Raw genomic sequence first — 16,129 nt, forward strand, 5'->3', positions numbered from 1 at the left:
TCTCTGATTGTGGTGTCTGTATGAGTGTGTGTGTGTTTGTGAGCGTCTATGAGTGTGTGTGCGTGTGAGAGTGAGCGTGTGTGTGTGTGTGAGAGAGTGAGTGTGTGTGCATTGATCTCTGATTGTGGTGTCTGTACGAGTGTGTGTGTGTTTGTGAGCGTCTATGAGTGTGTGTGCGTGTGAGAGTGAGCGTGTGTGTGTGTGAGAGAGTGAGTGTGTGTGCATTGATCTCTGATTGTGGTGTCTGTACGAGTGTGTGTGTGTTTGTGAGCGTCTATGAGTGTGTGTGCGTGTGAGAGTGAGCGTGTGTGTGTGTGTGAGAGAGTGAGTGTGTGTGCATTTATCTCTGATTGTGGTGTCTGTACGAGTGTGTGTGTGTTTGTGAGCGTCTATGAGTGTGTGTGCGTGTGAGAGTGAGCGTGTGTGTGTGTATGAGAGAGTGAGTGTGTGTGCATTTATCTCTGATTGTGGTGTCTGTACGAGTGTGTGTGTGTTTGTGAGCGTCTATGAGTGTGTGTGCGTGTGAGAGTGAGCGTGTGTGTGTGTGTGAGAGAGTGAGTGTGAGAGAGTGAGTGTGTGTGCATTTATCTCTGATTGTGGTGTCTGTACGAGTGTGTGTGTGTTTGTAAGCGTCTATGAGTGTGTGTGCGTGTGAGAGTGAGCGTGTGTGTGTGTGTGAGAGAGTGAGTGTGTGTGCATTGATCTCTGATTGTGGTGTCTGTACGAGTGTGTGTGTGTTTGTGAGCGTCTATGAGTGTGTGTGCGTGTGAGAGTGAGCGTGTGTGTGTGTGTGAGAGAGTGAGTGTGTGTGCATTTATCTCTGATTGTGGTGTCTGTACGAGTGCGTGTGTGTTTGTAAGCATCTATGAGTGTGTGTGCGTGTGAGAGTGAGCGTGTGTGTGTGTGTGTGAGAGAGTGAGTGTGTGTGCATTTATCTCTGATTGTGGTGTCTGTACGAGTGTGTGTGTGTTTGTGAGCGTCTATGAGTGTGTGTGCGTGTGAGAGTGAGCGTGTGTGTGTGTGTGAGAGAGTGAGTGTGTGTGCATTTATCTCTGATTGTGGTGTCTGTACGAGTGCGTGTGTGTTTGTAAGCGTCTATGAGTGTGTGTGCGTGTGTATGAATGTACATGTGTCTTTACACATACATGTGTTTGTTTGTTCCTGTGAGTGTGCCTGTGTCTCACTTTGTCCATCCACGTGTGTGTGTGCTTGTATCTCGGTGTTAGTTGATTGATATTGTTTGCATATGGCTTTGCGTGCTGCTTACATTTCATTACTAAGCGATCGCTGCGCTGAGAAGTGAATAACCTTTGCTCTGACAGAGATGTAAACAAGGCTCTTTGATGAAAACAGTTTAAAGTTTTGTTCTAATCAGATTGAGGGCTGCCCATCGATTCGCAGACATGACAGCTCTCACTCTGAGGAGGTTGAAGACCAAACTTGCTCAATCTCCATCAGGTTATATTTAGATTGCTGAATGGTTACAGATTCACCCCTTAATCCCACTTTGTAAATGCCAAGTGAACACAAACCACAAGGAACACAGCTTCTGAATGTTTGGTAAAAGGCCAGGGTTCACAATGGAAGGCAGTGCCACAGGCTGGGAGAAGACGGGCGAGAGGAATAAAGTGCAGAGCCAAAGCTTCTCTCACACACACACACACACAGACATAGACACAGACACAGACACACACACACAGACATAGACACACACACACACACACACACACACACACACAGACACACACACACACACACACATAGACACAGACACACACACACACACACACACAGACATAGACACAGACACACACACACAGACACACACACACAGACATAGACACAGACACACACACACATACAGACACACACACACACAGACATAGACACAGACACACACACACAGACATAGACACAGACACACACACACATAGACACACACACACAGACACAGACAGACACACACAGACACACACACACAGACATAGACACAGACATACACACAGACACACACACACAGACATACACACAGACACACACACACAGACATAGACACAGACACACACACAGACACACACACACAGACATAGACACAGACATACACACAGACATAGACACAGACACACACACAGACATAGACACAGACACACACACACAGACATAGACACAGACACACACAGACACAGAGACACACACACTTTCACACACAGACGCCAACACAGACACACACACAGACACAACACAGACATTCACATATACAGAGACATGACACATACAGAGACATGATACACACACAGACAAGACACACACATGGCACACACAGATGTGACACACACACATGACACACACACACACAGACATGACACACACACAGACAAATATACAGGGACATGACAACTGTAGACACTCAGACAGATGTTGCTGACTTGCCTCTTGTACACTTCACCCCTTTCCCAGCAAATTCTGTCTGTAAAGCTGCAACAAACCTCTCCCTGATCTTCTCTTCCTGGGGAAAGAATGGAGGAGAAGGTGAGAACAAATCATCTCATGTCCATCCAGATCGGGAGACCGGGAGCTCGTGCTCCATGTGAAGTTAACCAGGTACACAGTGTCAGAACAGAGTGTGCTGGAGACAGACACAGTGAATGGTTCAGTTCACTAACCTCAGAATCACCCAGAGGTACAAGTGGGGAACAGCTTTGAACTAGGAACAGAGAGAACAGAATGAAAGCCCAGTGATTGGGCGGATAAAACAAGGTATTTCCTCTCTCGATCCAGCTCACAACCGCCACCTCCCCCCACCCCCACCGCCACCCGCCACCCCCACCGCCACCCCCAACCCCCAACCCACACACAGAGTAAGAAGCTCATCTCTTGCTACCAGCTCCGTGGGGAGGGGGTCATGTTGATTGTATATCTCACACCAGACTCCCCAAAACAACTAGGTACTCGGTCACGGCAGGAGACTCCGTGAGGGGGAGGTGCTTGGGGATCTCCTCAAAGCTTCCCTGAGGAGATCGAACACATCCCCCCCCACCTCCCTCTCGTGAGAGTCTCTGGTTTGTGACTGACCGAGATGGAGAGTGTTGATTCGGGAAGGCACAGAGCCTTACTTCGGTTGTGGGTAAAGTGTGGGAAAAGGTTATCAGAGATAGGATTTATAATCATCTAGAAAGGAATAAGTTGATTAGGGATAGTCAACACGGTTTTGTGAAGGGTAGATCGTGCCTCACAAACTTTATTGAATTCTTTGAGAAGGTGACCAAACAGGTGGATGAGGGTAAAGTGGTTGATGTGGTGTATATGGATTTCAGTAAGGCCTTTGATAAGGTTCCCCATGGTAGGCTATTGCACAGAATATGATCGCATAGGATTGAGGGTGGATCCAAAATTAATTAGATTAGATTACTTAAAGTGTGGAAACAGGCCCTTCGGCCCAACAAATCCACACTGACCCTCTGAACAGCAACCCACCCAGATCCATTCCCCTACTTTTACCCCTTCAACTAACACTACTGGCAATTGAGCATGGCCAATTTACCCTAACCTGCACATCTTTGGATTGTGGGAGGAAACCCACACAGACACAGGGGGAGAACGTGCAAACCCCACACAGACAGTTGCCTGAGGCGGGAATTGAACCCGGGTCTCTAGCGCTGTGAGGCAGCAGTGCTAACCACTGTGCCACCGTGCCTCCACAGGAAATGGCCTCCACAGGAAAAGTACCTCAGTGTCTGATGTTCACTGTTCCTTGGGACATGGGCCCAGTATCTATTGCCTGTCCCTAATTACCCTTCCTGCCCCCTTGCACTGGTCCTGCCCCCTACCCCCCCCCCCCCCCCCCCCCCCCCCCGATGAGAGCATTCAGGAGTGTAGCGCATGTTGAATGATGTAGGATCTGACTGCCCCCACTCCCCAACAGCCCCCACCCCAGGGTTACCTTGTCAATCCGGGAGAACTCGATACGTTCCTCCAGGGTGCAGCTCCGGCCGATGGGAGACACATTCAGCATCCCATTCCGGAATTCGATAAAGGTGCCCCTGAAAGAGAGACATGTCCCACGGTGAGGTCAGAGCCGGTTCCAGCTGATTGACCGTGAGTGGCCTGGAGCCCCCGAGCTGCCTCACGGAGACTGAGCTGGAGCCCAAACACAGGGCCACCTTGGCTTAGCCACTGGCTAGCACCACGCCAACCGCCCACCGTCCCCACTGGGCCGCTGGCACCTGGAAGGGAGGGCCATAGAGGCAGCAAACTTCACAACATTTACAAAAAATGTCCGGGAGGGCACCAGGAATACCATTCAAATTCGAGTACAGCAAAGGGGCACTCGTGTGGATGGGTTGGCACAGACCCAACGGGCTGAAGGGCTTTGTCTGTGTTGTGCGGCTCTGACTAACCAGGATCCAGGATAAAACAATGACTCCAATGATGGCAAAAGGGCTGATCAACGTCAATCTGAGCACGTGAGGGGAAGAATTCCATTTGTATCTTGGTTAAATCCTTGTCTGGGATGGGTGTGTCATTGCCAAGGGTCAGCATGTGTAGTGTCCTAGATCACGGAAACAGGCTCTTTGGCCCAACTCGTCCATGCCTGTCAGCTTCCCAAACTGAACTAGTCCCATGTGCCCGTGTTTGGCCCATATCCCTCTAAACCTTCCCCATCCATGCACCTGTCCAAACGCCTCTTAAATGTTGTAATTGTACCAGCCTCCACCACATCCTCTGGCAGCTCATTCCATACCCGTACCACCCTCTGTGTGAAAAAGTTGCCCCTGAGGTCCCTTTTATATCTTTCCCCTCTCACCCTAAACCAATGCCCTCTAGTTCTGGACTCCCCCAACCCAAGGAAAAGACTTTGTCTATTTACCCTATCCATTCCCATCATGATTTTATAAACCTCTATAAAGGTCACCCCTCAGCCTCCTACACTCCAGGCAAAATCCTATCCAGCCTCTCATTATAACTCAAAGCCTCCAGTCTCAGTAACATCCTTGTAAATCTTTTTTGCCCCCTTTCCAGTTTAATTACATCTCCCCTACGTTAGGCGACCAGAAATTGTACAGCACACCCCAAATGTGACCTCACCAATGTCTTGTTGCAACAGGACGTCCCAACCCCTATACTCAATGCTCTGACCGATGAAGGCAAGCGTGCCAAACACCCCCTTCACTGCACTGTCTGCCTGTGACTCCACTTTCAAGGAGCTCTTTACCTGCACCCCTGGGTCTGTCTGTTCGACAACATGCCCCAGGGCCCGACCATTAACTGTCTCAAGTCCTGCCCTGGTTCGTCTTATCCAAAATGCAACACCTCACATTTCTCTGCATTAAACTCCATCTGCCACTCCTCGGCCCACTAGCCCACCCCTAACTGCCTTTGCCATTTCAGAGGGGCAGTTACCAATACACAAATTGCTGTGGGCCTGGTGTCACATGTAGGCCAGATTTCTCAGAGTGAAGGTTTTGACAACAATCGGGAGGAGTTATTGATGAGCTTTCAACTCCAGGCTCATTCTGTTTATTTATTGAATTGAAACCAGCTGCCAGGGGTGGGATTTGAACCCACATCACCACAGCACTATCCCAGGGCCTCAGGATTACAAGCGCAGTGATAACGCCACTACACCACTGTCTCCCTTGACACGGCCTGTCCTTACAGCCATTGAAGTGGTGTTGAGGCATAGCCTTAAAGAATGATGGATTCACAGTTCGAGGGACCTCAAGGTCCTCAGTTAGAGTGGGGGATGGGAGAAGACCGAACGACTGGGGTCAGTATTTCATAGAAACCCTACAGTGCAGAAAGAGGCCATTTGGCCCATCAACAAGTACTGACCCTCCAAAAAGCATCCGACCCAGACCCACTCCCCCTCCCTTATCCCTGTAACCCTGCATTTCCCATGGCTAACCCACCTAGCCTGCACATCCCTGAACACTACGGGCAATTTCCCATGGCCAATCCACCTGACCCGCACATCTTTGGACTGTGGGAGGAAACTGGAGCACCCGGAGGAAACCCACACAGACACGGGGAGAGTGTGAAAACTCCACACAGACGGTCGCCTGAGACTGGAATTGAAATTCTTCCGCCACTGTGGAGGAGAGAATGCAAGCATTCCTGTTCAGTAGCTCCCACCCCCACCATTCCTGCAAATTTCCATTCATATTAATTCCACCAATCACACTCTGTCCATTGACCCATCTCCCTTCCTGCCCCATCCTGCCGCCAATCCCCCATCCCCAGCCCCAAGCCTGGCTCCGGCCCCAGGCCCAGGCCCAGCACCAATCCCCGGACCCACCCTCAGGCCCAAGCCCCAAGCACAGCCCAGGCCCAGCCCCAAGCCCAAGCCCAGGCCCAGGCCCAGGCCCAGGCCTAGCCCCAGACCCCAGTTCCAGCCCCAGCGTCATGGGGATTGTTACCTTTTCCTTGGCAGTTTAATGAGAGCCATGTAGCCCAGACAGAAATTAATCAGCTCCTGCAGCAACTCCTCACCGAGCTGGTTCTGAATAGCCTGAGGGAGGGACACAAACAACAGAGGGGACAGGAGAGGGGCAGGTGGGAGGTGGGGGGTTTGTGTGTATGTGTGTGTGTATGTATGGAGGAGGGGAGGGAGGGGAAGGAGGGGGGAGGGGAGGGGAGGGAGAGAGACAGAGGGGTGGGGGGAGATAGAGAGACGGAGGGGAGGGGTGGGGGAGAGAGGGAGGAGACGGGTGGGGGAGAGAGGGAGGGGAGGGGTGGGGGAGAGAGGGAGGGGAGGGGAGGGGTGGGGAGGGGGAGAGAGAGAGAGGGAGGAGAGGGAAGGTGAGGGAGACTAAGAGAGGGACGGAGTCAAGGTGAGAGGAGGTGGTAGAGAGAGTGAGTGGAGGGAGGGAGGGATGGAGAAAGCAAGGTGAAGGAAGGAGGGGAGGATAGTGGGTAGTGGGAAAGGTGGGTGGGGGTGGAAGGAGGACAGAGAAGGGAGATGGGAAGATGGTGAGGGGGAGGGGAGTGGAGGGGAGGGGAGGGTACACTGGTTAGAAAGGGATACGGACACAGAACACAGTGCCTCAGGATTCTGCAGAAACACCTCCTTCTCCCAGACACATACCCGCCGTCAGATCTCTGATGGGCTTTGTCCATTTTCTCCCCAGATTCCGGATTCAACATCAAAATCCTGACAAAGCAGCACCTGGCCACGCGTTCCACTGATCCCATCCATATCAACATGTTTCAGATTCCCCTCCCCTCAATCCCTGTGCCAGACTGCTTCAGCAAACTCACTGTCTCCAATATCCTTGGGAATATTCACATCGTCTCCACACTAACCCTGGGACTGAGCCCCAGCTCCTCACAAAGCTTCACCATCTCGGACAGTTTCATCTTTAATGTCTGCCATTCCCTCAGTCTCGATGCCTCTGGACGGTAACGAGTGAAACCTGCTTCCTTTTCCCAGCCCTGGGTCAGGTTCCACGTGCGATTTCAACACCTCCCTATTTTCCAAACCTCGTCCAAAAATAGCCAGAATTGTATTGGATGAAAGAACAGGTTCAATGGTTCAATGGGGCCAAATGGCCTTCCCCCCTCCACCCCCCCCCAACCCTTTCTTCTATTCAAATGAGCTGCCTCTGATTGGGAGGGAGAATCCCTATGGGAGAGACCATTTGGCCCATCCAGTCTGCAGCAACCTTCCGAACAGCGTCCCGTCCAGACCCAACCCCCTACCCTATCCCTGTAATCCTGCATTTCCCATGGCGAATCCATCTAGCCTGCACATCCCTCCATGCAATGGGTAATTGAGCATGGCCCGTCCACCTAACCTCCTCATCTTTGGACTGTGGGAGGAAACCAGAGCAATCGCAGGAAACCCACGCAGACACGTGGAGAATGTACACATTCCACACAGTCAGCCAAGGCTGAAATCGAAGCTGGGTCCCTGATGCTGTGCGGCAGCCATGCTAACCACTGCATGTGGATCTTATACAAGACGGATCCAGATAGCAGACTCCTTACCTCTCAGTCCAGCTCCTGTGTATTATGGGGAGACACTCTATGGAATCTACACTAATCACCTATCCGGGCGACTGACTGTGTGGAGTTTGCACATTCTCCCCGTGTCTGCGTGGGTTTCCTCCGGGTGCTCCGGTTTCCTCCCATAGTCCAAAGATGTGCAGGTTAGGGTGAACTGGCCATGGGAAATTGCTCATAGTGTTAGGTATGTTAGTCAGAGGGAAATGGGTCTGGGTGGGTCACTATTTGGAGGGTCAGTGTGGACAGGTTGGGCCAAAGGGCCTGTTTCCACACTGCAGGGAATCTAATCTACTCTAATCATACAGATAGATTTATGATGGTGTATCCTATAAATTTCATTTCCTTTGGTGACAGTGGATTATAATTGGAGCAATATACACACTTCATGTTGATACTCACTGTATAGCTGGACTGGTTGTGCTTGGGTTGGGGGGTGGGTTGGTGTGAAGGTTGAGAGGAGATTTGATTGAGTTCAAAATTAAGAGGGATGGAAGCAGAATTTTTAAAAATTTCATTCACGGAATGAGGGTGTCACTGACTGGGCCAGGATTTATTATCCACCTCTAATTGCCCAAAGGGCAGATAAGTGTCAACCCCATTGCTGTGGGTCTGGAGTCATGTGTAGGCCGAGACTAGGTAAGGAAGGCAGCTTCCTTCCCGAAAGGGTATTGGTGAACTAGATGGGTTTCCTCTCCCCCGACAATCATTAGATTCGTAATTCCTGTTTTTTTACTGAATTCAATTCCACCATCTGCCATGGCAGGATTCAAACTCAGGTACCCAGACATTCCCTGGAGCTCTGGATTACAGCAGAGTCCAGCCATAATACAACCAGAGCTGAAAATGTGTTGCTGGAAAAGCGCAGCAGGTCAGGCAGCATCCAAGGAGCAGGAGAATCGACGTTTCGGGCATCAGCCCTTCTTCAGGAGCCCATTCCTGAAGAAGGGCTCATGCCCGAAACGTCGATTCTCCTGCTCCTTGGATGCTGCCTGACCTGCTGCGCTTTTCCAGCAACACATTTTCGGCTCTGATCTCCAGCATCTACAGTCCTCACTTTCTCCTCCATAATACAACCAGGCCATCAGCTCCTGAGGAAGAGGCCTCTGCCATTGGGGAAGAATTGAGAAACACAGGACTTGCAAAAAAACCACAAGTGACATTTAAAAGACATTTGGACAGGTACATGAGTCTAAATGGTTTAGAGGGATATGGGCAAATCGCAGGCAAATGGGACGAGTTCAGGTTGGGAACTCTGGTTGGCTTGGAGGAGTTGGGCCAAAGGGCCTCTGTGACCCTGGGGTAGAGCGGGATAGAGTTTGCTGTTGTGTAGTAAGTGGTTAGGAACAGGAAACAAGGCCTGAAACAGCTCGGAAGAGACAGATATCGATTCTGGACAAGGACCAGACGAGAGGGGGAGAAATCACGGGGCAGTAGAGGAAATGAGCAGGGTGCTCCAAACTGCTGTTGGGAGCTGGCATAGTCACAGTGAGCTGAATGGCCTGTGCTGTCATCATTTTCAGTCGTTGTGCCGTTCCAGGGGTTCATATGTACCGTATGAGGGTAAGAAATAGGAGCAGAAATACAGCCCCTCGAGCCCATCATACTATCCCACGAGATGGTGGCTGGCCCTCTGTTTTATTTTCCTGGATGCTACACTGATGCTCCTGACAGTTCGGAGAAAACAGGCCCTTCGCGCGACTATTAACGGTCATCAAAATTGGAGGTGTTTCTTCCTGACTGATTGGAGGATCAGGGCAGACACACTGGTGACCAATGGTGAGGCATTTAGAGGCAGGAGTGGGTCATGTGATTAAAAACTCCAGGCCACTAGAGTTGGCTACTCTGCTGGGCTAAGAACATAAGAGGTAGGAGCAGGAGTAGGCCATTCAGCCCCTCAGGCCCACTCCGACCTTCAATAAGATCACGGCTGACCTGAGTGCAGTTTGAACTCCACTTCCTTGCCTCTGACACCCTCCTTAATATATACGTGATATATATACAGAAGTCTGGAACAGTTGAATATTATCTCAAATATAGAAGATGTTGTTACTGTATGGCAAATAAATCACTGAGAATACTGAATCACTGAAGCAGAAGTGACAGCCTACTGGTATTATCACTGGACTGTTAATCCAGAGACCCAGGTAATGTCTGGGGACCCAGGTTCAAATCCTGCCAAGGAATTTGAAAACAAATCTGGAACTAAGAAACTAAAGATAACCATAAATCCATTGTCGACTGTTGGAAAAACCCATCTTTCATTAACCTAATTTCGGGAAGGAAACTGCCATTCTTACCTGGTCTGGCCTGTGTGTGACTCCTAACTCATTGTGGTTAACTCTTAACTGCCCTCTGGGCAATAAATGCAGGCTGAGCCAGCAACACCCTTATCCCGTGGATGGATAAAGAGATAAGTGATACTCCCTCCTTAATCAGGAATCCACCTCTGCCTTAAAGCCATTCCATTGCCCTACATCCCTTGCAACTCTTTGAGTGAAAAACTTTCCTCTTCACCACATTCCCCTGTTGTACAAATGGTTGTGAGGTTTGAAATTTGTCATTCGTGTCCTGATCAGGTGAATTGGCCATGCTAAATTGTCCCACAGTGTTCGGTCAATTAGTCAGAGGGAAATGGGTCTGGGTGAGTTACTGTTTGAGGGTCGGTGTGGAGTTGGTGGGCCGAAGGGTCTGTTTCCACACTGTAGGTAATCAAATCTAACAAAACATTTCAACGTGTCCCACTCTTTAGCAGACGCATAGTATTCTGACAGTCCTGTGGCGTAGTGTAATGCCCCTATCTCTGAGACAGGGGCTGCAGGTTCAATCCCAGCTGCCCTGAATAGAGAGAAACAAGGAGCAGGAGTAGGCCATTCGGCCCCGTGTGCCTTCTTCCCCATTCCATATGATCTTTCTCTCCATACCCTTTCATGCGAGTTATAACATGTCCAAACAGGTTGGTTAAAATCGCATTTCTAAATTTGTCCTCGATGCAGTGCCTGGGATTTGTAAAACTATGTGCTCCTGGTCTGGACCGTGAAGTGACCTTGGGTGATTTCTGGACCCACCTCCTTTGTGACAAACTTTCCGTCTCGGTACTGGACTGTTCCGTTTTCGGCGAAGACGTAATCGAATTTCTGAATGACTGCGGAAAGGAAGGGAGAGCTGGGTGAGATCGTAAAGATAGAAGAGCAGGAGGAGGCCATTCAGCCCACTGCATCTGGCCTGCCATTCACTAAGATCGTGGATCATCTGATAATCCTCAGCTCCATGTAATCGTGGGGCACGGCGCTCAGATTATAGGACCCTTACAGTGCAGAAAGAGGCCATTCGGCCTATCAAGGCTGCACTGACCCTTCATAGAGCATCGCTCCCAGTCCCAATCCCTGTAACCCTGTGTTTCCCAATAGCTAACCCCTTCGCCTGCACATCCCTAGACACTATGGACAAATAAACATGGGCAGAGTCAAAACGTGTGGTGCTGGAAAAGCACAGCCGATCAGGCAGCAATTGAGGAGCAGGAGAGTAAACGTTTCAAGCATAAGCTCTTCGTCAGGCATATGTGTGGGTGGGGGGACGAGACCAAGGGGGGGGGCTGAGTGATAAAGGGAGGAGGAGAAATTCTTCAAGGTGGGCATCCTTGGAAGAGGCTTCATGGTAAGATTACAAACAAGCAGCAGACTTTTCCAGCACCATGCTTTTGACTCTAATCTCCAGCATCTGAAGTCCTCACCTTCTCCGAATTTAGCATGGGCAATCCATCCTAACCTGCACATCTCCGATAGGACAGGCACGGTCTCAGAAAGAGAGGAGGATTTAGTATCACTCCTTCAAGATCCGGTGCCATTCCATCCAGGTCCATTTTGTATTGACTCGTGATGGGTGAATTGGCAATGTGGGCTGTCATTTATTGCCTGTCCCTAGTTGCCCTGGAAAGGTGGTAGTGAGCTGCCTTCCTGAGCCACTGCCTGCACTGGCACTGCCGGTACACGGTCACAGTGGTGGCTGGTGCTTACCGCACTCCTCCACGGTTTCAGAGCCATGGGAGCAGGGAGGTGCCTGAAGATAGGGACCAACTGTGAACCCAAGAAACAACTTATTTGTGGGATTCGGGCCATCACCAGCCCAGGCATCACCCCCAGAACTGAGTGGCATCTTAGAGGCATTTCAGAGGATCATTAGGAGACAATTACATGACTGTGGGTCACATCTAGGCCAGACTGGGTAAGGGTGCCAGATTTCCCTCCCTCAAGGGCATTGGTGAACCAGATGGGTCCTTATAACAATCAGAAGATGTCTCGTCGTCAGTGATACGAGTCATACAGCACGGAAAGAGACCCTTGGGTCCAACCAGTCCATGTCGACCATAATCCCAAACTAAACGGGTCCCACCTGCCTGTGGTTTATTATCCAGGGACATGACCACAACACAGGGTGGCTCAGTGGTTAGCACTGCTGCCTCACAGCACCAGGCTCCCAGGTTCGATTCTAGATTCCAGTTTGTGTGCAGTTTGCACATTCTCCCCCCGTGTCTGCGTGGGTTTCCTCCCACAGTCCAAAGATGTGCAGACCAGGTGAATTGGCTACGCCAAAATTGCCCATAGTGTTAGGTGCATTAGTCAGGGGGAGATGGATCTGGGTGGGTTATTGTTCGGAGGGTCGGTGTGGACTGGTTGGGCCGAAGGGCCTGTTCCCACACTGTGGGGAATCTAATCTAAAACCACCACCTAGCCCTGGCATAATCGTAACGCCCAGTTAGCTCACACAAAGGAGCTGATATCCACCAAGGGAACTTCCGGGCAGTGTTTCCCACGAGGAGCTGACACGTGTGGAAATGAACCCCAGCAAACCCACTCCCGGGTGACCACGTGTGAGAACGGCCCGTCAACGGGGAACCCAGGCCTCCTGCTCCAGCGCCCCCACGTGGCCCAGTGGCCTCACCTTCCTCTCCTTCCCCCAGCTGCTCCGCGATCTTGATGTAATCAGAGCCTCCCACCACACCGATCTTCACCTTGGTCCGGAGCCGCTGGACAAACTCATCCAGCTCAGGCGTGATTTTCTACAAGAGAACAAGGTGGTGAGAGGCTGCTTCAACCTAGTGTGTGTTCGGGAGGGGGGGGGGGAGGGGGGGAGGGGGTTGTTGTCCCAGGTGCTCGGGTCGGCTTGGACTCATGAAGAGTTCAGCCGGGAACGCCTGACCTTGGCTGAGGAAAGTGATTGGTAGCCACTGTCACCTCAGGAACCCCCGTACCATTACTACAAGAGAGATCTGAATTAATCTAGCGCCTTGGACAGCCTCAGGACATCCCAGGATTGACTACAACCAATCGTGTGCACCTTAAGGTTGTGCTGTAGGAAATGAGGCAGAAGTGTTGCACAGTTAGCTCCCACACCACAAGGACCAGACAGTTTCTTCCCAACCTGGTGTTTGTTGAGAACTATGCATTCTCTCAGAGATGAGGAACTTTCTCTCTCTCATACCAGAGAGAGAATGGTTTGCTTTCATGCTCCATCTGAGAGTGTGCACCCCTGACAATGCAGCACTCTTCCTTCCCCCCCCACCCCAGTACTGACTGCCCTTTGTACTGAAGTGTCTGGAACTGGGGCTTGAACCCATGATGCTCCGCCTCAGAGGTGAACTAACTGAGTCACTCCTGCTGTATTTACACCATTGGGAGATCCAAAGACCTCGACGTCAATGGGAATGATTGTAACTTCCAGGATCTCTATACCCATAGCTCCCTCACCCTGGGGTACCACCCAGTCAATAAATTGCTCCTTGTGAGGGTCCTGGGGATTGTTGGCGAACAACGAGTCCTTGGGATGCAGGTTCATAGTTCCTTGAAAGTGGAGTCGCAGGTAGACAGGCTACTGAAGGCAGCCTTGGGTAGGCTTTCCCTTATTGGTCAGTGCAACAAGTATAGGAGTTGGGAGGTCATGTTGCAGGACAATGGTTAGGATGCTTTTGGAATATTGCGTTCAATTCTGTATTCCCTGCCATAGGAAAGATGTTAAACTTGAAAGAGTTCAGAAAAGATTGATTAGGATGTTGCCAGGATTGGAGACTAAAGGGAAAGGTTGAACAGACTGGGGTTGTTTTCCCTGGAACTTCAGAGGCTGAGGGGTGACCTTATTGAGGTTTGTAAAATCATGAGGGGCATGGATAGGGTAAATAGGCAAGGTCTTTTTCCCAGGATAAGGGAGTCCAGAACTAGAAGGCATAGGTTTAGAGCGAGAGGGGAAAGATATAAAAGAGACTTAAGGGGCAACTTTTTCACACAGAGGGTGGTGCGTGTGGAATGAGCTGCCAGAGGAAGTGGTGGAGGCTGGTACAATTGCAACATTTAAAAGGCATCTGGGTGGGTATATGAATAGGAAGGGTTTGGAGGGATATGGGCCAAATGCTGGCAAACGGGACTGGATTAATTTAGGATATCTGGTTAGTATGGACGATTCGGACCGAAGGGTCTGTTTCTGTGCTGGACATTTCTTTGACTCCACGAGTAATCACCAGGCTCCCTGTTGTATCCAGACTGGATCAGACGACAATTCCTTAACAAAACACATTCAATTGCAGTTTTACAAATATTGATTTGAGCACGTCCTCAAAGGCTTTACAGGAGGGGTGGGGGGTGGGGGGGGGCTCAGATACCCATAGCCATGAACTTGGAGACAGGGCTTCCTGGACAAACCCGATTTTAGCTTCTTGACTCCCCCACCGCTTCCACCCCCAACCCAAGAGGATAAAGAGTTGATAGAGAGAGAGAAAAAAATCTATTAAATCCTTTAATAGTCTTAAACACTTCAAAGTCAAGCCCTTCTGTTCTGACATTGCGTATATTCCCTAATCTCCTGTTCAACTTGCCCTCCTAACTTCCCCACTGTAGACTACTCTTTTCCCCAGTATCCTGCCACAAAGGGGGAAAGCCAGACCGCACAGAGTTTGCTCGAGGTCCGTTCATGTCAGGCCCTGTCCTGATATAGCCCTTTTAAATGATCTCTTGAAGGAGGCGGACTTTGGTCTCTGACCGAGAGTGCACAGGGGGTTTGAGCAGAGGAGCATATTCTGGTGAGCTCTCACACACACACACACACACACACAGACAGACAGACTCTTGCTTTAGCCAACATTGCAGCAAAGTGAACTGACTGAGAGCAGAGCACAGCACTGACCTTGTACAAGGTCCCCTTCGCCTTTACCTGTCTGGCTGCAGTCAGAGTGCCATCCACATCAAACAGGCAGAGAGTGTGGGGCTCCGGCTCTCTCTCAGCCGCATCCCCCCCAGCTTCCATGAACCTCTCTCCTTCCCTCCACCACCACAGGATCCGCGGGGAAAATCACCACATTCTGAAACTGACACCCTGCTCGAACTGACGACAGCGATCACATGCCAGAGGAACAGAAGGGGAGGGAGCTGTGTGGTTTCTCTATCACACCCAAGAGAGTCAACGGTCAGGCAAGTTACACAAACCCAAATGACTCACCGCAGCCAGCAAATAAAATTAGCACAATTTTTGTTTTGGAGACTTCCTTCCCCTCTTTCCAAGTACGAGGAGCGTTCAATATTATTGGCCCTTGAACTAAAATCTTTTTTTTAAATCCATATATTTTCAAAGCAAGTTAGGAGGGGCATTTCAGTCCCTGAGACACAGGTTTCAGATTTGAACCCCACCCCCAAGCTAACTGGATAAGATACCAAATGTACATATTATCATCCTGCAGATCTCCCAACACACACGGATGGCAGGGACAAATCACCGCAGATACTGGAGTCTGTACTGAAAACAAAAAAAATGCTGGAAACCACAGCAGCTGTAGAGAGAGAAGATAACTTTTCAAGTCGAGATGACTCTTCATCAGAGCTCTGAAGAGGAGTCATCTCGACATACTAATGGCAGCTGGTGAGATTCTTGGTCAGCTACATGATGGCTTGGAACTTCAACCCTCACTATCCATAACATACAGATCAAAGTGTAAATTGGTGTAGTATCTTGGACTCTTCAGGCAGACTGGTTGGCTGGTGTGGGCCAAATTGGTGGCAGTAACACAAGGTTTTTGTGTAGCTGCAAAAATACCTCCTTGTGGATATATCAGTCCCTTAGCTATAAAGGCCAAAGTCCCACTAAC

General features: G+C 50.3%; 1 protein-coding gene across 2 annotated transcripts in view; it reads right to left on the reverse strand.

The window, feature by feature from the left end:
* The window catches only part of LOC140489237 (phosphomannomutase 1), a 27,547-nt gene extending 12,162 nt beyond the window's left edge, over positions 1-15,385 (reverse strand). Inside the window, exons 1-6 of one of the 2 annotated variants that reach the window (XM_072588556.1) lie at positions 15,175-15,385; positions 12,943-13,060; positions 11,070-11,146; positions 6,417-6,508; positions 3,941-4,040; positions 2,431-2,506 (exon numbers count right to left, since the gene is read on the reverse strand). In XM_072588556.1, the coding sequence (XP_072444657.1) occupies positions 2,431-2,506; positions 3,941-4,040; positions 6,417-6,508; positions 11,070-11,146; positions 12,943-13,060; positions 15,175-15,294 (583 nt within the window). In that variant the 5' untranslated portion in view covers positions 15,295-15,385. The remainder of the gene's footprint in view (positions 1-2,430; positions 2,507-3,940; positions 4,041-6,416; positions 6,509-11,069; positions 11,147-12,942; positions 13,061-15,174) is intronic. The other variant, XM_072588557.1, reaches the window with a different exon arrangement.
* Between the last annotated feature and the right edge of the window lie 744 nt (positions 15,386-16,129).

Source organism: Chiloscyllium punctatum, chromosome 18 (assembly GCF_047496795.1).
Source record: "Chiloscyllium punctatum isolate Juve2018m chromosome 18, sChiPun1.3, whole genome shotgun sequence".
Taxonomy (NCBI): Eukaryota; Metazoa; Chordata; class Chondrichthyes; order Orectolobiformes; family Hemiscylliidae; genus Chiloscyllium; species Chiloscyllium punctatum.